Source organism: Aquarana catesbeiana, linkage group LG13 (assembly GCF_042186555.1).
Source record: "Aquarana catesbeiana isolate 2022-GZ linkage group LG13, ASM4218655v1, whole genome shotgun sequence".
NCBI lineage: Eukaryota > Metazoa > Chordata > Amphibia > Anura > Ranidae > Aquarana > Aquarana catesbeiana.
Genome location: NC_133336.1, coordinates 198,055,664 through 198,082,803, shown reverse-complemented (window position 1 = coordinate 198,082,803; position 27,140 = coordinate 198,055,664). Strand labels below are relative to the sequence as shown.

The window sequence follows — 27,140 nt, the reverse complement described above, 5'->3', positions numbered from 1 at the left end:
TTGATGACAATTGCACTCCGCCTGGGCCAGCAACAGCCAGCAATACCTGTAGCAAGGGAGATTCCTGAATGGAAGATTAAAGGTCAGTTTATATTCTAAAATCACAGTATATGGGCATATCGCTTCTGCAGTGGTTACTAGGCTGCTTTCAAACTGATCCGCAAGTGCACCTGTGGTTTACCTGCACTGAGCCATAGACTTCTGTTATTACCTGCGAGTTTGGTGTGCTTTCTGAAAGCACACCAAAACGCCTAAATGCAGGCATTTCGATGTGCTTTCAGAAAGTGCACCACACCTGCTGGATATAATAGAAGTCTAAGGCAAATTGTGGCTAACCCGCAGGAAAGCCTCAGGTGCACTACGCTGCACCGCAACGCAGGTAAACCGCAGCGCATCAATGTGAAAGCAGCCTTAGGTCCCTTTCACACAATCAGTCCAATCGGGTCCACCTGTCCGTTTTTCAGGTGGACCCTCCATTCACCTCTATGAAGCAGCAGATGTAAACGGACTTGTGTACCGTTTACACCCACCTACTTCTATTCTGATCCACTAAAGTAAAAAAAAAAATAGACGGAGATTCGTCCCCTTCCGTCTGGGCGTATCGGAGGGCCCATGGAGTAGAGCAGGCCGTGTCCGTGTCTGCATATGCAGAGTGGGCACGGACCTCTCATCCACCCGCTACGCTCATTGTGGCCCGCGACCGGTTACAAAGTCGCTTAAGAGGCCCTCACTCTTCAAAAGGTTGGGCACCCTGTGGTCTAGAGCATGGGGTCTCCAAACTTTCTAAAGAAAGGACCAGTTTACTGTCTTTCAGACTTTAGAGGGCCGGACTGTGGCTATTGGGAGTAGAAAAGGTCCCAACGTAAGTGGGGGAAAAAATAGTGCCCCATCATTTATTTTAGTGGGAGTAATTGTGTCCCATTATTGGTGTTGTTGGGAGGATTTGTGGTCCATCATTGGTGTCATTGGGAGGAATTGTGCCCCCTTATTGGTGTCATTGGGAGGAATTGTGCCCCATCATTGGGGTCATTGGGCCACATTGTTGATGTCATTGGGAGGAATTGTGCCCCATCATTGCTGTCATTGGGAAGAATTGGTGCCAGTGGGGGGAATTATGCCTCATTGTTGGTATTAGTGGATAAAATAGTTCCCCAAAGCCTGGATAAAAGCAGGCAAAGGGCCGGATCTGGCTCCTGGGCTGTAGTTTGGAGACCACTGGTCTAGAGGAACCCTAGTTGAGAAATATTGTCCTAGAGTTTCACAGCCAGCTCCCCCTTTTCTCATGCATGAAGCATGACAGCAGTATGAGACTGGTCCCACAGACTCCTGGGCCATGTGATGTGCCCCAGAAGGCTGTTGGTGGGGTTGGCGAGGGTTGGGGGAAGCCAAGCTGATGCAATTCTCTCATAGGCGAGAATAAAGGGATTGGAAGTTGGTACCTTTCAAAATACAGTGTAGCACTACCCCTGAAGGGGGCACTGGTATTAAATGAGGGGATGAGTAGGCCACACAAGCCCCCCTACTCATTCCTTGTCAAATGCTCTGCTATGCAGATCGCTCTTCAAAGGGCCCCTAAAGTGACCCTTTTCTTTGTCCACAGCTATAGACTTGCAGGGTTATTCACGTGATGAAGGCTGCAGGTTTCTAATTTTCCCCCCTGGTGCCAAAGAAGTGCCTTTTCAAAAAAAATGCCAAGTCATAAAAACATTGAAGGGGTGACTTCCTCTTTTTTGTAAATGCCACTTTTTATAAGTTCTCTATGCTACCACGAGATTACTGGTGAAGGATCTAATGGAGGACGTGTGAGATGTGACTTCTTCTCTCTGGGAAAGCTGATGCAGAAGTTCTCGGTTCTAGTGCATTGTCGTTTTGTAAGAATATTTCAGTAGAAGTGATTTCAGGCATCGGAGATATGAGCTAACACATTGCTGTTGCTTATGATAGATAGGTCACAGAGGTGATAACCGATAACACAGACCAACTGAATTGTGTCTTCAGACTAAGTGTAGGTATAGACAACTTCTTTATTATACCCTCACATTTTTTATGTACATTAAGCACAATAAAATAAATATTCCCCATTAAACTATTTATTAAAATTCATACCCCAGCACTTGCAATCAGAGGTGTAACTAGAAGAACCATCAGGGCCCCGGTGCAAGAAACCACGAAGGCCCCCCTGATTGCCAAGGCCCTTTCCATTGGTCACGGGGCCTTTTCCTTCAGTCCCAGGCCCTTCCCTGTGAGCCTGGGAGCCTTTCCTCCAAACCCGGGGCCCTTCCCACTGATCCTGGGGCCCTTTACTCCTAAGAGGGGCCCTTTAAAAGCCCTGGTTCACACTGCTGCGACTTATCATGCAACTTGTGACATATAAAGTTGCATGACAAATCAAAACACATTAATTTCAATGGGTGCCATCCTAATCAATGCAATTTAGGTCGCAGCGATCAGAAAAAAAGAAAGGTTCCTGCACTACTTTTCTGCAACCTTGGTGAGATTTGAGTGCCATAACCAGCAATGTGAAATCACAAAAGTCGCAAGGAAGTCACACGGAAATGGCAAGCAAGTCGGAAACAAATCTTAAGGAAGCTGCAAGGAATCGCAAGCACGTTGCACAGGTTGCAGGAGTGTGCACTGTACTTTATGGTCTGCAGCGCCCCCCCTCCCCCATGGTGGTGGAAAACCAGGGTTTATTGCGAACTTTGCGATTCTGCCACTTCTTGCAATGCTGCTGGCTCTTCCTTGCTCAGTGTTGCTTCCCTGAATTCCTGCTCTTCAGAGGAAAGTGTTAGCAGTGGACAGTGCAGTCTCCCGCCAGTCTGTTTGTTGGAAGGGGTTGTGTTTTGCCATCCTAGGCTATGTGGCTGTGTGTTTCTATTGATGCAAACAGTGTACAGAGAAACAACTCAAGTCCCTGCATGCAACAGTGGCTCCATAAGATGTTCCAAGAGAAAGGAGACACCTTGATTTAGGAAACCTAGGGCAGGGGTCATGGCACCAGATAGAACATAGGCAAATATTAAAAGATAAAGAAGCTGCAGAAATATAAATAATAAAATTATCAGTATACAGATATCCAAGCCAACCAAAAACGAGCAAATTGCTGATCCTCCTAATTGGATTGCCACGATTTATAAATGATAGATCATTAATACCGCGGGATTCCCATTCAGAGAGGTAATAAGAAGTGGCGTGCTTACTATAGTAGGCAGAGATTACCCAAAAGAAAGTCTATATCACATCATATATTTTATGAACTTGTAACCAGGCAGATAACATTTTAATATTCCTCTGTCCTCCCAGCCTGTTCGGTTTCAACCTACTCCTTTTTTTTTTCTACTTGACTGGTCCTCATTCGTACAAGTAATTAATCTGGTCTGCCCTTCCAACATGAAAACGTATCTAAAGCCAAAAAAGCGGTGGCTGTAGTGGCAAAAGGTTAAAACCCCTGTGAAGCTTTTATATCCCATCTATATCCTTGCAGGGAATGGTCACTGTCCTGCTGTGTTGTTTTCCCCCTGACCACTGTCAATGGCATTGGAAATAAAAAAGACGCTGAGCTAGAAGTTTCATAACTCTAAAAAGAAAACTCTATGGAAAAAATGTGTGCAAATATAAATGCCCCTGATCATATTTGACAAAGCACGTAGGGCGGAGCCAGAAGCCGTGACGTCACAGCGCATGCATGCTTCAATACCCTGAATTCTGGGAGCTGTATTTTTTTTTTTTTTTGCTGGATGCTGTATACAGTTCCTTGTGTGTTTTTTACATGAATTTTACACTATTGGGAGTGTGTTTGCTCTGTTTTACACTATATTGTCAAAAGTATTGGGACACCTGCCTTTACACACATCAACGTTAATGGCTTCCCAGTCTTAGTCCGTAGGGTTCAATATTGAGTTGGCCCACCCTTTGCAGCTATAACAGCTTCAACTCATCTGGGAAAGCCGCCCACATGGTTTAGGAGTGTGTCTATGGGAATGTTTGACCATTCTTCCAGAAGCGCATTTGTGAGGTCAGGCACTGTCAGGCACAAGAAGACCTGGCTCACAGTCTCCTCTCTAATTCATCCCAAAGGTGTTCTATCGGCTTGAGGTGCAGGCCAGTCAACTCACTAATCCATGTCTTTATGGACCTTGCTTTGCACACTGGTCCAAATCATTTGATGGAGGGGGTTAATGGTGTGGGTTTGTTTTTCAGGGGTTGGGATTGGCTCCTTCGTTCCAGTGAAGGGAACTCATAAGGCGTCAGCATACCAAGACATTTTGAACAATTTCATGCTCCCAACTTTGTGAGAATAGTTTGGGGATGGCCCCATCCTGTTCCAACATGATTGCGCGCCAGTGCACAAAGCAAGATCCATAAAGACATGGATGAGCGAATTTGGGGTGGGGGAACTTTGACTGGCCTGCACCTCAAGCCATTTCTTCCACCTGAACTCTCCTCCCCAGCTAGGCTGACCCTGAGTATTTCAAGGAGGCCTGCCCCCTGCCAATCCTAGTTGGAGATTGGTCAGGGCTCCCTGATACACCCCAGACAGCCTCACCTCTCTTCCCCTCCTTCCTTCTAGAAGCCTCTAGAAACAGAGGGGAGGTAACCGAAAGATGATGCTGCCCATGAGTCACCAGCCTACTCTGAGCCACTCTCAGCCCACACAGATCAAAACAAGCTGGCCTAGCTTACTGCTAGGCCAGACTAAATTTACCTGTACTAACAAATCCTATTTCTAGCACCTACCTAAAGTAGAGGGTGCTACACTTAAATTGACACTTAACGTGGAAGAGGTGGCTAAGCCCTAAACCATACCGTAATGTTGTAGCCCAGATCCAATTTTTCTCCAGTGTAAAATTAGATGGAAATCATACATGAACCCCACATTCCAATGTGGGGTTCAGCCTTGCAAGCCTTAGTCCCCGAAACATGTTGGCTTCATACATGGTTTCCATCTGATTTTACTTTAAAATAAACTTGTTTCTGGATTTCTTGGACTTTGTAGTATAGATGTTCGCTCGTCTCTCTGGAGTGACCTAATAATGATTTATCCTTGTACTTATAATTTTCTTTTATTCTTATTTTACTTTTTGCCACACTTTTGTATCATAACATGGTTCATTTGACAATACGAACCTGTAACAGCTTCAATACTGAGCAGCCTCATGATCAATTCTCAGGATGGGTACTGAAGTGATAAATATGTTAACTAAAGAACATTGTAATAGCTTATTAAATTCCGTATAGCTATTTCACACTTACGGTACTTGGCATGGTTGACGGATAACAACATACAATTATGTATTTTTTTAAAAACTTTATTGTAAAGTAAATAAAAATTATTAAAAAGAAAAACAACCGTACCCTGAGCTCAGGGATGAAATTAACAAGTTTGATGGTTTTTTTTTTTTTAGAGTCAATACTGCTTGCTAAAACACTTTTATTGTTCTCTTGTTTCAGGAGCCTCATGGACCTACACAGGTGAGCTCATACTCTGTTATCCTTACAATGAAGCACGTGTGTGAAATGTGTCCTGTAAAACGCGTCAAGGTTTCTTATTTTTTATGCCTGTTCCATCTGTTCATGTCTGTACACTTTCACAAAAAAATATTTCGGTCGAGCAAGACATTGAATGTTTTGTTCTACTGCTCTTGTTGAAGCTGATATGTATATTTAAAGGATTGGTCCACTCCACACTCAGATGGTATCCTTGAGTTTCCAGCTTTACCAACTGCCAAGGCCAGCAGGATCCCGCTGCCATCATTGGAATTTCTAGTTATTTTTATTTTGCAGAATATGCAGCATGAGCAACCATACTGTATGTGTGGGTCATAGGCAAAACTCTGTAGGACAGATCTCACATCTGGAGTCCTTGAGAGATGTTTAGAGACCACCAATGTCCAACCATAAGGGCCTATGATGACAGGCTTTGGGCTAGTGCCGATGGCAACAATTTGAAAGGCTCCTGAGACTATTCACAACCCCACTGACAGGTGCAGTTGGTCTTCTTCTGACCTGCCTTTGATGTGTGTCCACCTTCATGGACCTACACCGGTGAGTTCATACTCTGTTATCCTTACGAAGCACATGTGAGAAACGCATCAAGGTTTTTCTTTTTTTGATGCCTGTTTCATCTGTGCATGTCTATACATCTTACTGTCAAGCATAACTATGAAGTTGTTTCGTTCTACTGCTTTTGTTGAAGCTGATATGTATATTTAAAGGTTCGGTCCACTCTACACTGAGATGGTGCCCTTAAGTTTCCAGCTGTACCCAACTGCCAAGGCCAGCAGGATTCTTGCACCCACCATTGGAGTTTCTAGATGTTTTATTTTGCAGAAATTCAGCTGAGCACCCATACTGTGTGTATGGGTAATAGGCAAAACTCTGTAGGGCAGATTTCACACCTAGAGTCCTTGAGAGATGTTGAGAGGCCACCAGTGTCCAACCATAAGGGCCAATGATGATGGGCTTTGGGCTTTTGCCAATGACATCAGTTTGAGAGGCTTCTGAGATCATTCACAACCGATTGACAGGTGCAGTTGGTCTTCTTCTGGCCTGCCTTTGAATTGCTTCCAACAGGTAGGCTTTGATGAGATTAGCAAAAGCCCATCAACGCAGACCCTTACCAGCATATTAGTTTTGAGTGAAGTGACACTCTAATGTAAAATATTGTATGTATGAAGTGGTCAGCCCACCAAAAACTAACTTTTGTGAAACCTGAACCCCACTGTAAAAGAGTTTCATCCTCTTTGCCAACCTTTTACTTGTTCACATTGGCTGTTACATCAGGGCCGTCTTTAATTTTGATTGGGCCCTGGGCAAACATTTTCTTGCGGCCCCCCCTCCATTCTGAGACATACAAAAAATAGCAGGTAGACTCAAAATCAGTTTACTGCAGCAGATCACGCAGCGATTGCAATTGTTTGCCAGATGTTACAGCCTATCATTACTGCTCAATGGCTGGTTTCTAGAGGTTACAACACATAATTTCTGCTTGCCGATTGGTTGCTAGAGGTTAATGTACATTATTAGCGCGCACTAATTGGTTGCTAGGGGTTACAGCACATCATTAGCACTTACTGATTGGCTGCTAGAGATTAAAGCAGATCACTACTGTTTGCTGATTGGTTGCTAGAGGTTCATGCACATCATTACCTCTCACTGAGCAGTGGAGCAATCTCAAATAATTGAGCAAGTAAAGGGGCACATTAATACACATACTACAGGAGAGGTTCAGAGACTGCGGACATACTGCAGGAGAGAATCAGAGACTGCGGACATACTGCAGGAGACACTCAGAGGCTGCGGACATACTGCAGGAGACAGAGACTGCAGACATACTGCAGGAGACAGAGACTGCAGACATACTGCAGGAGATTACCAGAGATTGCGGAAATACTGCAGGAGACACTCAGAGACTGCGGACATACTGCAGGAGACAATCAGAGACTGCGGACATACTGCAGGAGACAATCAGAGACTGCGGACATACTGCAGGAGACAATCAGAGACTGCGGACATACTGCAGGAGATTACCAGAGACTGCGGACATACGGCAGGAGACAATCAGAGATTGCGTACATACTGCAGGAGACAATCAGAGACTGCGGACATACTGCAGGAGATTACCAGAGACTGTGGACATACTGCAGGAGATTACCAGAGGCTGCGGACATACTGCAGGAGACACTCAGAGGCTGCGGACATACTGCAGGAGACACTCAGAGGCTGCGGACATACTGCAGGAGACACTCAGAGGCTGCGGACATACTGCAGGAGACACTCAGAGGCTGCGGACATACTGCAGGAGACAATCAGAGACTGCGGACATACTGCAGGAGACAATCAGAGACTGCGGACATACTGCAGGAGACAATCAGAGACTGTGTAAATACTGCAGGAGACACTCAGAGACTGTGGACATACTGCAGGAGACAATCAGAGACTGTGGACATACTGCAGGAGACAATCAGAGACTGTGTAAATACTGGAGACACTCAGAGACTGTGGACATACTGCAGGAGACACTCAGAGACTGTGTAAATACTGCAGGAGACACTCAGAGACTGTGGACATACTGCAGGAGACACTCAGAGACTGTGGACATACTGCAGGAGACAATCAGAGACTGTGGACATACTGCAGGAGACAATCAGAGACTGCGGACATACTGCAGGAGGCAATCAGAGACTGCGGACATACTGCAGGAGACAATCAGAGACTGCGGACATACTGCAGGAGACAATCAGAGACTGCAGACATACTGCAGGAGACAATCAGAGACTGCGGACATACTGCAGGAGACAATCAGAGACTGCGGACATACTGCAGGAGACAATCAGAGACTGTGGACATACTGCAGGAGACAATCAGAGACTGCGGACATACTGCAGGAGATTACCAGAGACTGCGGACATACTGCAGGAGACAATCAGAGACTGCGGACATACTGCAGGAGATTACCAGAGACTGTGGACATACTGCAGGAGACACTCAGAGACTGCGGACATACTGCAGGAGATTACCAGAGACTGTGGACATACTGCAGGAGACACTCAGAGACTGCGGACATACTGCAGGAGACAATCAGAGGCTGCAGACATTATACAGGGGATGGTCAGAGAACTTTCAGCAATGCACAGCTGTACAGTTAAATAACACAGCTCAGGGTTTAAATAGTCAGGCATTTTATGGTTGTAAGGACATACCTGGCCAGCCAAACTCACTACATACATTCAGGACTGTGGGCGGGGCTTCCACTCTCTGCTCTCACTAAAGCAGCTGGGAGCTCCACTAATGCTTTGTTGGGGGGCCCACGTCACCCGTGAATTGTCGCCCCGATGACAGCTTTGCAGAGCGCACAAAGGACATGGGAGGATGTATTCCTCGCTAGCCAGGTGAGAGGGGGTGGGGCCGGGAGCTCCACTGACGCTCTGACCCCGCCCACGTGCAGCCTGTGTACTGGGGATAGAGCGCCTGTAGTGAGAGCCAGTGATCGGAGTGGGAGTGTCATTGGAGCTCCCGGCCCCGCCCCCGGACCTCTGTATTCACCAGCCAGTATAGAGGGGGTGGGGCCGAAAGCTCCACTGACACTCCCACTCCGATCACTGGCTCTCACTACAGAAGCTCTTTTCCGAGTACACAGGCTGCACGTGGGCGGGGTCAGAGCATCAGTGGAGCTCCCGGCCCCGCCCCCTCTCAGCTGGCTAGCGAGGAATACATCCTCTCGTGTCCTCTGTGCGCTCTGCAAAGCTGTCATCGGGGCCCCAACTCACGGCTAGCGCGGGCCCCCCAACAAAGATTGGGCCCAGGGCAAGTGCCCCGTTTGCCCTGCGCTAAAGACGGCCCTGTGTTACATGCAGTTGGATTGGTGATGGTTATTATTATTTAAGGTACTAATATAGCGCCGTCAATTTACGCAGCGCTTTACATATACATTGTACATTCACATCGGTCCCTACCCTCAAGGAGCTTTCAATCTAAGGTCCCTAACTCACATTCATGTACTAGGGTCACTTTAGACAGAAGCCAATTAACCTACCAGCATTATATTTCTTATATTCTATTTCTTGTAGTCTAGATAAGCCTTTAAAACCTTTTCAACACAGAAGAACCCTTGAAAAAACTTTCCGGTCTCAGGGAACCCCTGCTAAAAATGTTTACAAATTATGATACATTAGTGTGATGGTCAGTGGGAAGAGTGCTCCTTACACTTGTGGTCACTGGGAAGAATTCCCTCCTTACAGATAGCTAAAAAGATCAATGATATCAGTGGAAATTTATTTCAGAGGCAGAACTTGCTCATTGCTCAAGGAACCCCTAGCAACCTCTGGAGGAACCATGGGACTTTATGGAACCCTGGTTGAAAAACCCTAGTCTAACCCATCCCACTTAACCTCTATAGGGAATTGCCAGAAAAAATCAGCTATCAAAAATACTAATGTGACCATATTTTCAATAAATGAAGGGTTAAAATCAAAAATCTGATCGCACACAAAATAAAAAAAATGGTCCCTTTTAAAGGATAGTTACACCCATGTATGATATATTAGTTAGAGGTAGAACACCGTGGTCTGAGTCAGACCCTGACACCTTATATGCCTTGGATGGTGGGAACACCTCATAATGGGCACAAAAGGTATGTAGGCCCAGAAACTCCGCACAGGGATGGTGGGAACCCTTAATGATGGGCACAGCAGGTGTACAGACCTGGTAACTCAGCACAGGGATGGTGGGAACCCCTCATAATGGGCACAGAAGGTGTACAGGCCTGGGAACTCAGCACAGGGATGCTGGGAACTCGTCATAATGGGCACATCAGGTGTGCAGACCTGGGAAATCAGCACAGGGATGCTGGAAACTCCTCTTAATGGGTACAGCATGTGTACAGACCCAGGAACTCAGCACAGGTCTGGTGGCAACTCCTCATAATGGGCACGGTAGGTGTACAGACCCAGGACCTTAGCACAGGGATAGTGGGAACCCTTGATAATGGATACAGCAGATGTACAGACCTGGGAGTTCAGCACAGGGATGGTGGGAAACCCCTCATAATGTGCACAGCAGGTGTACAGACCTAGGAACTCAGCGCAGGGATGGTGGGAACCACTTCTAATGCCCCTAAAGCCTGCCAGGTTCTCTTAAAGCTGTATTCCCTGTTATAACACTTTCCATTATCTCCCCTGATTCTTCATATCTAGCCTGTACAACGATGCTTCTCATTATGTGCAGTGGCTATTTCTGGCGCCGGTTATATTTAGGACACCCTTGTGAAGGTGAACTGTTTTTGGAGCTGGATTGAAATTCTCAGGCCGGTGATATGATTGTTGAGGAGGCAGCTATGCTCCTCCTTCGGGTTCCTATACAGGTCACTGCAGCTTGATTTCCTGATGGGACGTTAACATAGAAAAAGAAGGTTTATTGAAATGCAAATAAGCCCCTTCCTTTTAAATTGTAAATTCCTCCAGTTTAACGTCATTGTACACAATGCAGGAATCCGAGGGGGTCGTTAACTCATTTTCTGAGGTCACTAAAGCGAAAGTGATGACTGCAATGACATCTTTTATTGCCGGCTATTCTCCAGGAGTTTCAGAGTAAAGGCATTTCCAAACTTAGATTAAGTCATTGTTATTCATTCTGGGACAGCAGTTCTCGCATTGATGCCTGAAAGGTTTTTCATTCCAAAATCTATTCAGTTAATTAAAAAAAAAATCTAATTTTCTCGTATTCCTTTAAATATAAAGGAATTTATTTATTTATTTTTACCTATAGCTAGCATACCTACTTGAAATGATCTTAGCTTTACAGCGGCACTCATACTGGGAGAGGAAGAGGCTAGGAGCCAGTCAGGTGTCTGCTGACAGGAGTACAGAGATGAGTTAGGGTGTCCTCCGACCTCATCTGTATCAGAACCTCCTCTTTGTGCTACTTTTAAACCCAATGAGCTGCAGGCTGTGTTAATCCCCGCCCCTGCAGAACTTGTAAACAAAGTGGCGGGGTGCTGGTGATGTCAGTGCCCTTAGATGGACACATGTCCATATTTAATCACTGTCATTGACTGTAAATGGGCATGTGTCCGTATCAGGGCACTACATCACCAGCATCCCACCCCTTTGTTTACATGTGCTGTGGAGCGGGGAATGACCCGTTTCACAATGTCATTGACCATATATGGGCATGTATAAGGGCACTACATCAGTAGCATCCCACCCCTTTGTTTGTGTGCGCTGCGGGATAGGGAATGACCCCAAAGCTGGTTGGATTAAAAAATAGCGTGAAGCAGAAATATAGATTGAGAGGAGTTGGAGGGCATCCAAGCTCATCTCTAGAGAACAGAGCAGAATAAACAAAGAGCTGAACTCTTCAGTTTTTGTGCACCTTCATAGAACAGTTAGCATAACCATTTTATAGCAGGGGTCTACAAACTTTCTAAACAAAGGGCCAGTTTAATGTCCTTTAAAGGGAGGAAGTGGGAGGAATAGTGCCCCATCATTGGTATCAGTGGGAGGAATAGTGCCCTATCATTGGTATTAGTGGGAGGAATAGTGCCCCATCATTGGTGTCAGTGGGAGGAATAGTGCCCCATCATTGGTATCAGTGGGAAGAATAGTGCCCTATCATTGGTATTAGTGGGAGGAATAGTGCCCCATCATTGGTGTCAGTGGGAGGAATAGTGCCCCATCATTGGTATTAGTGGGAGGAATAGTGCCCCATCATTGGTATCAGTGGGAGGAATAGTGCCCCTTCATTGGTATCAGTCGGGGGAATAGTGCCCCATCATTGGTATCAGTGGGGGGAATAGTGTCTCATCATTGGTATCAGTGGGGGGAATAGTGCCCCACCCATCATTGGAGCACAGGTGTGTCTTGAGGAAGGTGTCTCTGGAGCTGCTGCAGGTGATCTGTGTGAGAGGGGAGTGGTAGTGAAATCTCTCCCAGCTCTCCTGGCTCCTTTCTGGGGAAGCCATGGAGGTCAGCGGGGTCTCTCCTCCTGGAAGCTCTCAGCCATCTCCTGGGCCATCAGGTAACATACCTGCCCCTGTACAAACCATGGCTGGGGATCTCTCTACCCCTGGTGAGGATGAAGGTTCCGGGGCCATCCGGGAGCGAGTGGTGGCCGGGATTAAGGTCCTGAATAAGTCAGTAAGAGCTCGTTCTATGGCCTTCTTTTTGTTCAGCCAATTAGACGCTGAAATGTTATTTTTGCAAGAGACTAGGCTCACCTCCTTGGCAGATATTCATATGGCCAAGAGAGAGTGGAGGTATGGTCCATCTTACTGGTCTCTTGCGGCCGAGCCTTACGGCGGTGTGGTGGTGTTGTTTAAAACTGGCATTATAACTGTCCGGCGGGTTATTGAGGTGGGGATTGGGAGATGTATGGTCTTAGACGTCCTTGTGGGAGGGCAGGACCTGCGCCTAATTAATGTTTATGGGCCGCACACAAAGTGGGACAGGAAATGCCTTTTTACAAGGATCAAGCCATTTCTTTTTACATCCCGGCAAGTGGTCTTTGGAGGTGACTTTAATACAGTAACTAGGCCCAAGGACAGGAAGGACTTCAAGGACAGACTGGGATATGATAGCGTTTTTTTAAATAGTATGGTTAGGGATGCAGGTGTTGTGGATGTGCACATTAACCACTTAAGGACCGCCTAACGCCGATTTACGTCGGCAAGGCGGCACGGGCAGGCAAAATCACGTACATGTACGTGATTTGCCTCTCGCGGGTGGGGGGTCCGATCGGACCCCCCCCCGGTGCCCGAAGCGGTCCCGTTCTGTTCCCCGGCGATCCGAGATGAGGGGGAGGCCATCCGTTCGTGGCCCCCCCCTCGCGATCGCCGCCGGCCAATGGGAACACTCCTTTGCTGCTGTATGCTAAACAGCAGCAAAGGAAATGATGTCATCTCCCCTCGGCTCGGTATTTTCCGTTCCAGCGCCGAGGGGAGAAGACATCAATGTGAGTGCACAACACACACACACACAGTAGAACATGCCAGGCATACAAAACACCCCGATCCCCCCCCCGATCGCCCCCCGATCCCCCCCCAATCACCCCCCCCCCCCCCCGTCACAAACTGACACCAGCAGGTTTTTTTTTTTTTTTTTTTTTTTTTTTCTGATTACTGCATAGTGTCAGTTTGTGACAGTTACAGTGTTGGGACAGTGAGTATTACCCCCCTTTAGGTCTAGGGTACCCCCCTAACCCCCCCTAATAAAGTTTTAACCCCTTGATCACCCCCTGTCACCAGTGTTGCTAAGCGATCATTTTTCTGATCGCTGTATTAGTGTCGCTGGTGACGCTAGTTAGTGAGGTAAATATTTAGGTTCGCCGTCAGCGTTTTATAGTGACAGGGACCCCCATATACTACCTAATAAATGTTTTAACCCCTTGATTGCCCCCTAGTTAACCCTTTCACCACTGATCACCGTATAACCGTTACGGGTGACGCAGGTTAGTTCGTTTATTTTTTATAGTGTCAGGGCACCCGCCGTTTATTACCTAATAAAGGTTTAGCCCCCTGATCGCCCGGCGGTGATATGCGTCGCCCCAGGCAGCGTCAGATTAGCGCCAGTACCGCTAACACCCACGCACGCAGCATGCGCCTCCCTTAGTGGTATAGTATCTGATCGGATCAATATCTGATCTGATCAGATCTATACTAGCGTCCCCAGCAGTTTAGGGTTCCCAAAAACACAGTGTTAGCGGGATCAGCCCAGATACCCGCTAGCACCTGCGTTTTGCCCCTCCGCCCAGCCCACCCAAGTGCAGTATCGATCGATCACTGTCACTTACAAAACACTAAACGCATAACTGCAGCGTTCACAGAGTCAGGCCTGATCCCTGCGATCGCTAACAGTTTTTTTGGTAGCATTTTGGTGAACTGGCAAGCAAGCACCAGGCAGCGTCAGGTTAGCGCCAGTACCGCTAACACCCACGCACGCACCGTACACCTCCCTTAGTGGTATAGTATCTGATCGGATCAATATCTGATCCGATCAGATCTATACTAGCGTCCCCAGCAGTTTAGGGTTCCCAAAAACGCAGTGTTAGCGGGATCAGCCCAGATACCTGCTAGCACCTGCGTTGTGCCCCTCCGCCCGGCCCAGCCCAGCCCACCCAAGTGCAGTATCGATCGATCACTGACACTTACAAGGCACTAAACGCATAACTGCAGCGTTCGCAGAGTCAGGCCTGATCCCTGCGATCGCTAACAGTTTTTTTGGTAGCATTTTGGTGAACTAGCAAGCACCGGCCCCAGGCAGCGTCAGGTTAGCGCCAGTACCACTAACACCCACGCACGCAGCATACGCCTCCTTTAGTGGTATAGTATCTGAACGGATCAATATCTGATCCGATCAGATCAGATCTATACTAGCGTCCCCAGCAGTTTAGGGTTCCCAAAAACGCAGTGTTAGCGGGATCAACCCAGATACCTGCTAGCACCTGCGTTTTGCCCCTCCGCCCGGCCCAGTCCAGCCCACCCAAGTGCAGTATCGATCGATCACTGTCACTTACAAAACACTAAACGCATAACTGCAGCGTTCGCAGAGTCAGGCCTGATCCCTGCGATCGCTAACAGTTTTTTTGGAAGCTTTTTATTGAACTGGCAAGCACCAGCGGCCTAGTACACCCCGGTCGTAGTCAAACCAGCACTGCAGTAACACTTGGTGACGTGGCGAGTCCCATAAGTGCAGTTCAAGCTGGTGAGGTGACAAGCACAAGTAGTGTCCCGCTGCCACCAAAAAGACAAACACAGGCCCGTCGTGCCCATAGTGCCCTTCCTGCTGCATTCGCCAATCCTAATTGGGAACCCACCACTTCTGCAGCGCCCGTACTTCCCCCATTCACATCCCCCCAACGAAATGCAGTCGGCTGCATGAGAGGCATTTTTATGTGCTCCCGAGTACCCCTACCCAACGAACCCCCCCCAAAAAGATGTTGTGTCTGCAGCAAACGCGGATATAGGCGTGACACCCGCTATTATTGTCCCTTCTGTCCTGACAATCCTGGTCTTTGCATTGGTGAATGTTTTGAACGCTACCATACACTAGTTGAGTATTAGCGTAGGGTACAGCATTGCACAGACTAGGCACACTTTCACAGGGTCTCCCAAGATGCCATCGCATTTTGAGAGACCCGAACCTGGAACCGGTTACAGTTATAAAAGTTAGTTACAAAAAAAGTGTAAAAAAAAAAAAAAAATATATATAAAATAAAAAAAAATAGTTGTCGTTTTATTGTTCTCTCTCTCTATTCTCTCTCTCTATTGTTCTGCTCTTTTTTTACTGTATTCTATTCTGCAGTGTTTTATTGTTATTGTTATTGTTATTGTTATTATGTTTTATCATGTTTGTTTTTCAGGTATGTAATTATTTATACTTTATTGTTTACTGTGCTTTATTGTTAACCATTTTTTTGTCTTCAGGTACGCCATTCACAACTTTGAGTGGTTATACCAGAATGATGCCTGCAGGTTTAGGTATCATCTTGGTATCATTCTTTTCAGCCAGCGGTCGGCTTTCATGTAAAAGCAATCCTAGCGGCTAATTAGCCTCTAGACTGCCTTTACAACCCGTGGGAGGGAATGCCCCCCCCCCCCACCGTCTTCCGTGTTTTTCTCTGGCTCTCCTGTCTCAACAGGGAACCTGAGAATGCAGCCGGTGATTCAGCCAGCTGACCATAGAGCTGATCAGAGACAAGAGTGGCTCCAAACATCTCTATGGCCTAAGAAACCGGAAGCTACGAGCATTTTATGACTTAGATTTCGCCGGATGTAAATAGCGCCATTGGGAAATTGGGGAAGCATTTTATCACACCGATCTTGGTGTGGTCAGATGCTTTGAGGGCAGAGGAGAGATCTAGGGTCTAATAGACCCCAATTTTTTCAAAAAAGAGTACCTGTCACTACCTATTGCTATCATAGGGGATATTTACATTCCCCGAGATAACAATAAAAATGATTAAAAAAAAAAAAAAATGAAAGGAACAGTTTAAAAATAAGATAAAAAAGCAAAAAAATAATAAAGAAAAAAAAAAAAAAAAAAAAAAAAAAAGCACCCCTGTCGCCCCCTGCTCTTGCGCTAAGGCGAACGCAAGCGGCGGTCTGTCGTCAAACGTAAACAGCAATTGCACCATGCATGTGAGGTATCGCCGCGAAGGTCAGATCGAGGGCAGTAATTTTTGCAGTAGACCTCCTCTGTAGATCTAAAGTGGTAACCTGTAAAGGCTTTTAAAGGCTTTTAAAAATGTATTTATTTTGTTGCCACTGCACGTTTGTGCGCAATTGTAAAGCATGTCATGTTTGGTATCCATGTACTCGGCCTAAGATCATCTTTTTTATTTCATCAAACATTTGGGCAATATAGTGTGTTTTAGTGCATTAAAATTTAAAAAAGTGTGTTTTTTCCCCAAAAAATGCGTTTGAAAAATCGCTGCGCAAATACTGTGTGAAAAAAAAAAATGAAACACCCACCATTTTAATCTGTAGGGCATTTGCTTTAAAAAAATATATAATGTTTGGGGGTTCAAAGTAATTTTCTTGCAAAAAAAAAAAAACTTTTTCATGTAAAAAATAAGTGTCAGAAAGGGCTTTGTCTTCAGGTGGTTAGAAGAGTGAGTGATGTGTGACATAAGCTTCTAAATGTTGTGCATAAAATGCCAGGACAGTTCAAAACCCCCCCAAATGACCCCATTTTGGAAAGTAGACACCCCAAGCTATTTGCTGAGAGGCATGTCGAGTCCATGGAATATTTTATATTGCGACACAAGTTGCGGGAAAGAGACAAATTTTTTTTTTTTTTTTTTTTTTTTTGCACAAAGTTGTCACTAAATGATATATTGCTCAAACATGCCATGGGAATATGTGAAATTACACCCCAAAATACATTCTGCTGCTTCTCCTGAGTACGGGGATACCATATGTGTGAGACTTTTTGGGAGCCTAGCCGTGTACGGGACCCCGAAAACCAAGCACCGCCTTCAGGCTTTCTAAGGGGCGTGAATTTTTGATTTCACTCTTCACTGCCTATCACAGTTTCGGAGGCCATGGAATGCCCAGGTGGCACAAAACCCCCCCAAATGACCCCATTTTGGAAAGTAGACACCCCAAGCTATTTGCTGAGAGGTATAGTGAGTATTTTGCATACCTCACTTTTTGTCACAAAGTTTTGAAATTTGAAAAAAGAAAAAAAAAAAAAGTTTTTTCTTGTCTTTCTTCATTTTCAAAAACAAATGAGAGCTGCAAAATACTCACCATGCCTCTCAGCAAATAGCTTGGGGTGTCTACTTTCCAAAATGGGGTCATTTGGGGGGGGTTTGTGCCACCTGGGCATTCCATGGCCTCCGAAACGGTGTTAGGCAGTGAAGAGTAAAATCAAAAATTCACGCCCTTAAAAACGCTGAAGGCGGTGATTGGTTTTCGGGGCCCCGTACGCGGCTAGGCTCCCAAAAAGTCCCACACATGTGGTATCCCCATACTCAGGAGAAGCAGCTAAATGTATTTTGGGGTGCAATTCCACATAGGCCCATGGCCTGTGTGAGCAATATATCATTTAGTGACAACTTTGTGCAAAAAAAAAAAAAAAGTGTCACTTTCCCGCAACTTGTGTCAAAATATAAAATATTCCATGGACTCAATATGCCTCTCAGCAAATAGCTTGGGGTGTCTACTTTCCAAAATGGGGTCATTTGGGGGGGGGTTGTGCCACCTGGGCATTCCATGGCCTCCGAAACTGTGATAGGCAGTGAAGAGTGAAATCAAAAAGTTACACCCTTAGAAATCCTGAAGGCGGTGATTGGTTTTCGGGGTCCCATACGCGGCTAGGCTCCCAAAAAGTCCCACACATGTGGTATCCCCGTACTCAGGAGAAGTAGCTGAATATATTTTGGGGTGCAATTCCACATAGGCCCATGGCCTGTGTGAGCAATATATCATTTAGTGACAACTTTTTGTAAATATTTTTTTTTTTTTTTTTTTTTGTCATTATTCAATCACTTGGGACAAAAAAAATAAATATTCAATGGGTTCAACATGCCTATCAGCAATTTCCTTGGGGTGTCTACTTTCCAAAATGGGGTCATTTGGGGGGGTTTTGTACTGCCCTGCCATTTTAGCACCTCAAGAAATGACATAGGCAGTCATAAACTAAAAGCTGTGTAAATTCCAGAAAATGTACCCTAGTTTGTAGACGCTATAACTTTTGCGCAAACCAATAAATATACGCTTATTGACATTTTTTTTACCAAAGACATGTGGCCGAATACATTTTGGCCTAAATGTATGACTAAAATTGAGTTTATTGGATTTTTTTTATAACAAAAAGTAGAAAATATCATTTTTTTTCAAAATTTTCGGTCTTTTTCCGTTTATAGCGCAAAAAATAAAAACTGCAGAAGTGATCAAATACCATCAAAAGAAAGCTCTATTTGTGGGAAGAAAAGGACGCAAATTTCGTTTGGGTACAGCATTGCATAACCGCGCAATTAGCAGTTAAAGCGACGCAGTGCCAAATTGGAAAAAGACCTCTGGTCCTTAGGCAGCATAATGGTCCGGGGCTCAAGTGGTTAAGCACCTCCCGGATGACACTGGGTTCACCTTTCATCGAGGTAATAGTCAGAGTAGGATAGATAGGTTTTTTTTTAAGGAGACCTCTGCTTTCTCGCCCCCAGTGGTGCAGGCAGTAGGATTCTCTGATCACTGTATGCTATCTGTGGTCCTGAATGCTTCAGACGCCCCTCAGAGGGGTAAGGGCATCTGGAGATTGAATTCGACTCTACTCAAGGAAGAACATGTTAGAAAATCCTTTGAGGAATTCTTTCAGGCACAGGTGACCATCCTGGACTTTTGTAGCAGCAAGGCTGAGTGGTGAGAGCTGACCAAAAAGAGGATTGCTGGATTCTACTGGGGCCTAGCCAATAGAAAGCAGTTTAATAAATACATGAATTACCAACGTTTACGGAGGAAGCTGGATATTCTTGTCTCGAGAGGAGGAGATCCTGGGGCAATCTCCGAAGTGAAACTCCTTCTCAGGAAGTGTCAATATGACCGGCATGCCTCTTTGGTTCTGGAGAGGGACTATGGGAAGTACCACTCGCCTGACCCTTACCAGAACTGCAAACAAGGTGTAGCAGTTAAAACGGTCGTTAGCCTTAAGGACAGTACAGGTTCCTTGACAAAGTCCAGGTCAGGGATTCTGGAGGTCGTGAGGTCCTTTTATGCTTTTATGCTGACCTTCTTGGGAGGAAAGAGCTTGACCGTGACAAGATGCAAAGCTTTTTGGACTCTACTCCAGGTCTAAATGATGAAGATGTCCCATTGATGAATTTGACAGAGGAGATCACAGTTGAAGAGGTGATGAGGGCAATTGAACAGCTTGCCATCAAAAAGTCACCTGGATCGGATGGCTTGACGGCTGAGTTTTACAAAGCTTTTAAGCCTATTCTGGCCCCACATTTGGTAGAGGTTTTTAACAGTTGCCTTGCAGAGGGGGTACTTCCCCCTTCCATGAGGCACTCGGCTGTGATTCTTCTTTCAAAGGGTAAAGATCCTTCGATGATTGAGAATTGACGCCCCATCAGCCTTCTTAATGTCGATAGAAAGATACTGGCAAAGATATTTTTCTGGCGCCTATCGTCAGTAGCAGAGTCTTTGCTTTCTCGCCATCAGCACTGTTCGGTCCAAGGTAGGAGCACCTTCACAGCGGTTTTAGCTGTCCGGGAGGCCTTGGAGCGATGCAGGGCTGCAGGCTGGGGAAAGTATTTGCTAACATTGGATCAGGCAAAGGCTTTTGATCGTGTTAACTATGAGTACCTGTGGTTGCTCCTTAGTAAGTACGGTCTGCCGGGTGGTTTTGTCGATTGGTTGAAAGTCTTGTATAAGGGAGCAGAAAGCTTTCCTCTTGTTAATGGTTGGGTTGGGCAGTCCTTTGAGGTTGGCTCTGGAGTGTGTCAAGGTTGTCCCCTGAGTCCCCTGCTCTATGTGTTTGCAATCGACCCTTTCATCAGGAAGCAAGAGAGCGGCATGTTGTGTGGGGTGCCAGTGGGGCTCCCGGGTGAGCCGCCTTTGAGGGTTGTTGCCTATGCGGACGATGTGTCGGTGATTGTCACCGGGGTGGATGAAGCAGAGGAGGTGGTCTCTCTGACATCACGGTATTCTGAAGCATCAGGCTCCAAGATCAATCAGGAAAAGAGTGAAGTTTTCTGGATGGGAAAGGAAGGTGAGGGGTTTGATCTCCCGGACACCTTTCCAGTGCCCCAGGAAAGAATTAAGATTCTGGGCATTGAATTTGGACCTGGCGATTATGGCCTCAAAAACTGGGAAGGCAGACTGGAAATTGCCAATACTAAGGTGGTCAGCTGGAAGAGATGGAAGTTATCTATGAGGGAAAGGGTTGATCTGATTAAGACTTACCTGATTCCGATCTTCTTGTATGTCAGCTTTGTCTGCATCTTGCCAGTGTCTCTCTATGCTAGGGTCAGTAGTGTGTTCTTCCAGATGTTGTGGGGGAACAGACTGAACCCCGTCAAGAGGAATGTCACCTATCTATCCAGGAGGGAGGGTGGCTTAGGTATGGTCAACCCAGTTCTTTTCTTTTCACTGCTTTTTCTCAAGTTTAACATTGGTAATATGCTTGCAGTGGAACCTCCTGGATGGGTAGGCATTTTTAGATCTTGGTTTAGGCCTTTTCTGCGACTTTGGGAAGAAGGTGGCCAAGTGAAGAATCTCAGGGGTCATCGTGGTCAGCTACCAGCCTATGTCGCTCCGTGCCTGAAGTGGCGATTGTCGGCTGAAGATCTCAGATCGGTTCCGAGGAAAGTCCTTATGAGTCGAGTCTTGAGCGAAGTCTTTCATGACACACTGGCTTTAAGGGATTGCCCAGGCCCAGTTTTGAGGGCAGGGTTAAGACTTATTAATTTGGACAGAGTGCCCCCTAAATTTAGGGATCTGGCCTGGTTGTGCTTCCATGGGAGACTCTATGTTCGGGGCAATTTGAAATTCCGCAGTGGGATGAATCGTAGCTGTCCTCGGGAGGAGTGTACAGGTGAGGAGGATACTATGGACCATTTTCTGCTTCATTGCCCTTTTAACATAGAGGTGTACAAACAGGTGGGGCGGGCCCTCGGTGTTCCTTTCCTCTCCAGGCTGGGTTATGCTGAGTGGGTGTATGGAGCATTCAATACTGGTGGTGGTTTTTGTTTAGATACACTTTTTCTAGTTAGCCTAGTAGTCCGTTATTTCAATTGGAACGCACGGTGTCAGGTCAGCATTCGGCATAAAATCCTTCCTGTTGAGGTGGTGGTTTATGACATTCTGCATGAGGTGGAGAAGATTTGGGTGCTCGAGAGAGACAAGCGGAGTCAGGGGGCTTGGTTGAAGGCGTGGAGGGGTTTCGAGCCTCCCTGACTGCCAGGAGTCTCTTTCCCGGGTGTGGCTGTCTGTCTCTTATCACCCTAGATTATTATTTTTTTGGATTAATTTTTGATAAATGGCTGCGTACATAGGTGATGGGTTGTGCCTCTTAGGCCCTCTCTGCTGCTTTATGTAAATAATTTTCTAAAAATGTTTTGGTAATGGATTATGTATATATTGTATATATTCTGAACATGGATGTGTATTCCTTGGATTTCTGTTGAAGTTTTGTACTATGGTTTTGTTTTTTACTTTTGTATAAAATTGGTTGCTTGATTCTTTTAATAAAAGATCAATAGTGTCCCATCATTGGTATCAGTGGGAGGAATAGTGCCCCATCATTGGTATCAGTGGGAGGAATAGTGCCCCATCATTGGTGTCAGTGGGAGGAATAGTGCCCCATCATTGGTATCAGTGGGTGGAATAGTGTTCCATCATTAGTGTCAGTGGGAGGATTGGTGCCTCATTATTGGTATCAATGGAAGGAATAGTGCCCCATCATTGGTATCAGTGGGAGGAATAGAGTCCCATTATTGGTGTCAGTGAAAGGAATAGTGCCTCATCATTGGTATCAGTGGGAGGAATAGTGCCCCATCATTGGTATCAGTGGGAGGAATAGTATCCCATCATTGGTGTCAGCAGCAGGAATTTTGCCCCATTGTCAGTGTTAGTGGGAGGAATAGTGCCCCATCATTGGTATCAGTGGGATGAATAGTGCCCCATCATTGGTATCAGTGGAAGGAACAGTGTCCCATCATTGGTTTCACTGGGAAGAATAGTGCCCCATCATTGGTGTCAATGGGAGGAATAGTGCCCCATTGTTGGTGTCATTGGGAGGAATAGTGTCTTGTATCAGTGGAAGGAAAAGTGCCCCAAGGATTGAATAGAGGCTGTATCTGGGCCCCGGGTCGCAGTTTGGAGACCACTGATATATACGTATGTTGCCAGGGTTGCCTGGATAGGCACCATCATCCCCTAAAGTTCAAAATAACCTAGAAAATCCTTAAACATAGGACTTTAAAGGTGCCAATGAATATATTATAGAGTTAAAAAATGTAGCCAGGGCTGGCTATTATGCCTACAGTCTAGAGCCATTTTCTGTGTTATTAATGTGGGGTTGGCTCCCTCTAGTGTTTGCTGGACTCTATGTGTAAATTTCTTTTTTCCTTTGAGAGGATTTAGAGCAAAGTATCTTGGGATGTGTAGTTCAGAATGCTGAAGTGACTATGCCAGCAGGACTTATCTGAACTACAATTAACAGAATGCTGAGTGGACAGTACAGATTGCTGGGAAAGGATATAAAAGGGGCTGGCGCAGCCTATATCAGCCTCTCGGGGCGCCGTTTGACTCTGCCAACAGGAGGTCTGGGTGACAGAGAGTTGCTGATGATTTGCAGCCTACACAGCGGGGAAACGGACAGCTACACCCAGAGGGATCTCTGCGGACAGCATCACTTCTTCCTTGTAGCGGATCGGAGGGTCATCCAGAGACCCATGCACTTCAGATCCCAGTGTGCTGCCGTGTGGTGTGGCGCTAGGGTTGCCACCTGCCCAGGATTCACCCGGACAGTTCGGGTTGGAATCATGCGTCCGGGTTTCAGACTGCCAGATACATTATTTAGACTGGACTATGGCTTCCCAGCAGCTTCCACCCCCAAAAACACTCCTACCCCTCTGTGTCTGCCCACACTCCAAACCCCGGCGCTGTGCCTCAGAAAAGGAAAGTTGGGGCTGGAAATTTGAAGTCCAGCAGCCTCAGATACATCTGAATGAGAGGTGCTGACTGCCAAAGGGTGAGTGAGCTCACCATCCATCCCTGTCTGTGACTGAAGTCTCCCCCTTCTCTCTCCTGCCTCCGAGTAAGGCAAATTAGGGTTCTCAGAGCACCCCTTACATCAAAGTTACCCTTTACACCAGAGGCCACAGTGTTTCCCCTTACATCAGAGTCTTCTCCATACATCAGAGTTCTCAATGGTCCCCCGTAAATCAGGGTTCCCAGAGCATCCCTTATGTTAGAGGCCCCAGAGTTCTCCTTTACATCAGAGTCTGCAGAGTCCCGCCTTAGAGTGTAAGGGAACTCTGCGAGTTCAGATGTAAAAGGGGAACTCTGTGGACTCTGATGTAAAGGGGGACTCCTGTTAATAACTTGATATGATTAGACATGTTATTTAATAGCAAAATATATGTATAGTTTATACTAGAAAAAAAAAATTGCAGTGCAGTGCTAAAGTGTTCGGGTTTGACTTAAAGAAAAAGTGGCAATCCTACACGGTAAGCGACATTACCCAGAGCCAGGATACAGAGAGAGAGAGTTTCTGTTGGAGTCTTCTCATCATCTGCAACGCTGCCAACCTCAATTGAGTTCGAGTGGTGAGCGGGCATCGCCCATGTCATAGTTAAGGACACTGCTTTCAGACATCATTCGCAATGGTTCAGCTGGTGGTACTTGTAGTCCCACAGAAGTTAGATTTTATGTTATAACGAACACTGAAAGCAGACATCTATGCCTAGTTCACATTATTGATTCTAGCAGCTATATTGGATAACATCATTAGGATCATAAAAGAAGGAAGTTACAATACAACAAGCATAAACCAAGGTTCAACCAAATTTGCTACTTTAGTTACAACACAAAGAGGCTAGCTGAAGACATCTTGATTTCAAGGAATACCCTTTACTCTTTTATTATCCTTTTTTTTCTCATCTGCCTTCATTGCATTGGACTTCATATAGAGGGAGCCAGCCTATTTGAATACAATATTCTGTATGTTTCTTTATATTGTGCAAGATTTAATGGCCTGTGAGTTCAGGAGGAAGAAGGGAGAAACCTGACACAGAAGATATAGTGCCAGCTGTCTACCCTCCCGTTCCACCCAATCACAGAAACCTATGTGAACAGGTTAACCACTTAAGGACTGAGCCTCTTTCTGAGATTTGTTGTTTACAAGTTAAAATTTTATTTTTTTTCTTGCTAGAAAATTACTTAGAACCCCCAAACATTATACATTTTTTTTCTAACACCCTAGAGAATAAAATGGCGGTCGTTGCAATACTTTCTGTCACACCGTATTTGCGCAGCGGTCTTACAATCGCACTTTTTTTGGAAAAAATACACTTTTTTGAATTAAACAGTAAGACAACAGTAAAGTTAGCCCAATTTTTTTATATTGTAAAAGATAATGTTCCGCCGAGTAAATTGATACCCAACATGTCACGCTTCAAAATTGTGCCCGTTCGTGGAATGGCGACAGACTTTTACTCTTTAAAAATCCCCATAGGCGACGTTTAAAAAATTCTACAGGTTGCATGTTTTGAGTTACCAAGGAGGTTTTAACTGCCCTGTTGGGAGCCTTTGGTTAAATATAAGGGGTTTAAACAGACCTCTGATGTCTAACATGTAAGTCAGAGAAAAGGACCGAGGACCTAGACTCATCAGTCCCTTTCTTTGCAGCCTCAGCTGTACTGGACAGTGAACAAATGGGAAGTGCTCTGTGCTTAGAGGCTTCCTGGTCATTACCAAACTGAAGAGGAGGTCTAGGGCTAGAATTTTTCCTCTCTCTCTACCGATCGCGGCGATACCTCACATGTGTGGTTTGAACACCGTTTTCATATGCGGACACTAATCACGTATGCGTTCGCTTCTGCACACGAGCTTGGCGGGACAGGGTGCGTTTAAAAAAAAATTTTTTTTTTTCTTATTTATTTTACCTTTTTATTTTTTATTTTTACACTGTTCGTTTAAAAAAAAAATGTGTCACTTTTATTCCTATTACAAGGAATGTAAACATCCCTTGTAATAGAAAAAAAGCATGACAGGTCTACTTAAATATGAGATCTGAGGTCAAAAAGACTTCAGATCTCATATTTACACTAAAATGCAATAAAAAAAAGTGACCTTGTGGCGAATCCGCCGCAGAGACAACTATTACCGCCGACTGAAGAAGAGGATACCGGGGTTATGGCAGCTAGCTGCTGTCATAACAAAGATATCTGACCTGGACATTTTATAGATAGGCAACTCCTATCCTCATATTGATTAGTGGTTCCAAATTAATAATAACTACTGCAGTAGGGAACAGACACAAAAGATACACTCCGCATCTTTCCAAATAACTGTTCTGACGCAATTAAAGGTTTTTTACACATGATTACGTAGGTATCACATTAATATTACAATTGTACGTTTATGATAACAAGGGGCGTAACATAGGCAGGCTAATTCTAATCAGGACTCAAAAGAATGCAAACATGTACTGAAAACATTATTAGTGCCGTGTACACAGTGAGGGCAGTGTGAAATACATATAAAATAGAATACAATTATATACAGAACTTACAAATTTTCTTTACAATATCCCTCTTCAAAATTAGGACGTATATCAGCGTGCGGCGGTCCGGAAGTGGTTAATATTTGTGTTCATTCCCAATTGAGGGAACTTTGCATTATATTATCGCCTCTTTGATAAGTTAGATAAAATAACTGTGTGTAGGAGTGTTTTGTTGCTAACTGACCAAGTTGATATACACCTATTTTGTGTTCTCATTAATACAGTAAACATATTTGAACTGTTTCTTTAATACTATGTGAGTCTCTATTTACCACAACAGTTGGTAAGATGACTGAACCCAGGGTGTCAGGGGTAATGGAGGATTTGCAGAGTCGAGGTAATCAGTGGGGTGCAGAGTCTATTAGCAGCCCTCACGGATGTACCGTTACAAATGTATCAATTTATTATATTCAGAATTACATAAAAAATATACAATACTTCGCCCTACAACCATTTCATAAATGCAAACATATAATACATAGCAATCCTACAAATTTAGTTTTACAGCATATTGTTGTTCCTTCCACCCTACCCAAAATATCACTTGACTTCTTGATTTTTTTTTTTCTGAAGCTCAATACTGTAAGGTTGAGAATAAACTCTGGCCAGGGGGGGAAGTTGAGAGATTTGTCACAAGCCAACTGTCCGAAGGGAAATTTACTGACATGACACAAAGAATTTACTGACAGAGCCAAATTTATTTTTTTTAAAGTTAGCCAAAATGACAGTTTTTAGTGCTAATATCAATATTTAAGCTACAAACACATAGCTATATTAGCAATGTGCTTAAGGTATAACAAAAGGCAAAACAACATATTTCTCCTTTTACATGAAGGTCAGGTTAAAATAACCCAGCACAGAGTTCCCCCCTTACATCAGAGTCTGCAGGGTTCCCCTTTACATTGCAAGGGA

General features: G+C 45.2%; 1 protein-coding gene across 1 annotated transcript in view; it reads left to right on the top strand.

The window, feature by feature from the left end:
• The window catches only part of CA14 (carbonic anhydrase 14), a 96,309-nt gene that overhangs the window by 10,569 nt on the left and 58,600 nt on the right, over window positions 1-27,140 (top strand). Inside the window, exon 2 of the mRNA XM_073610386.1 lies at window positions 5,452-5,472. Coding sequence (XP_073466487.1) covers window positions 5,452-5,472 — 21 coding nt within the window. The remainder of the gene's footprint in view (window positions 1-5,451; window positions 5,473-27,140) is intronic.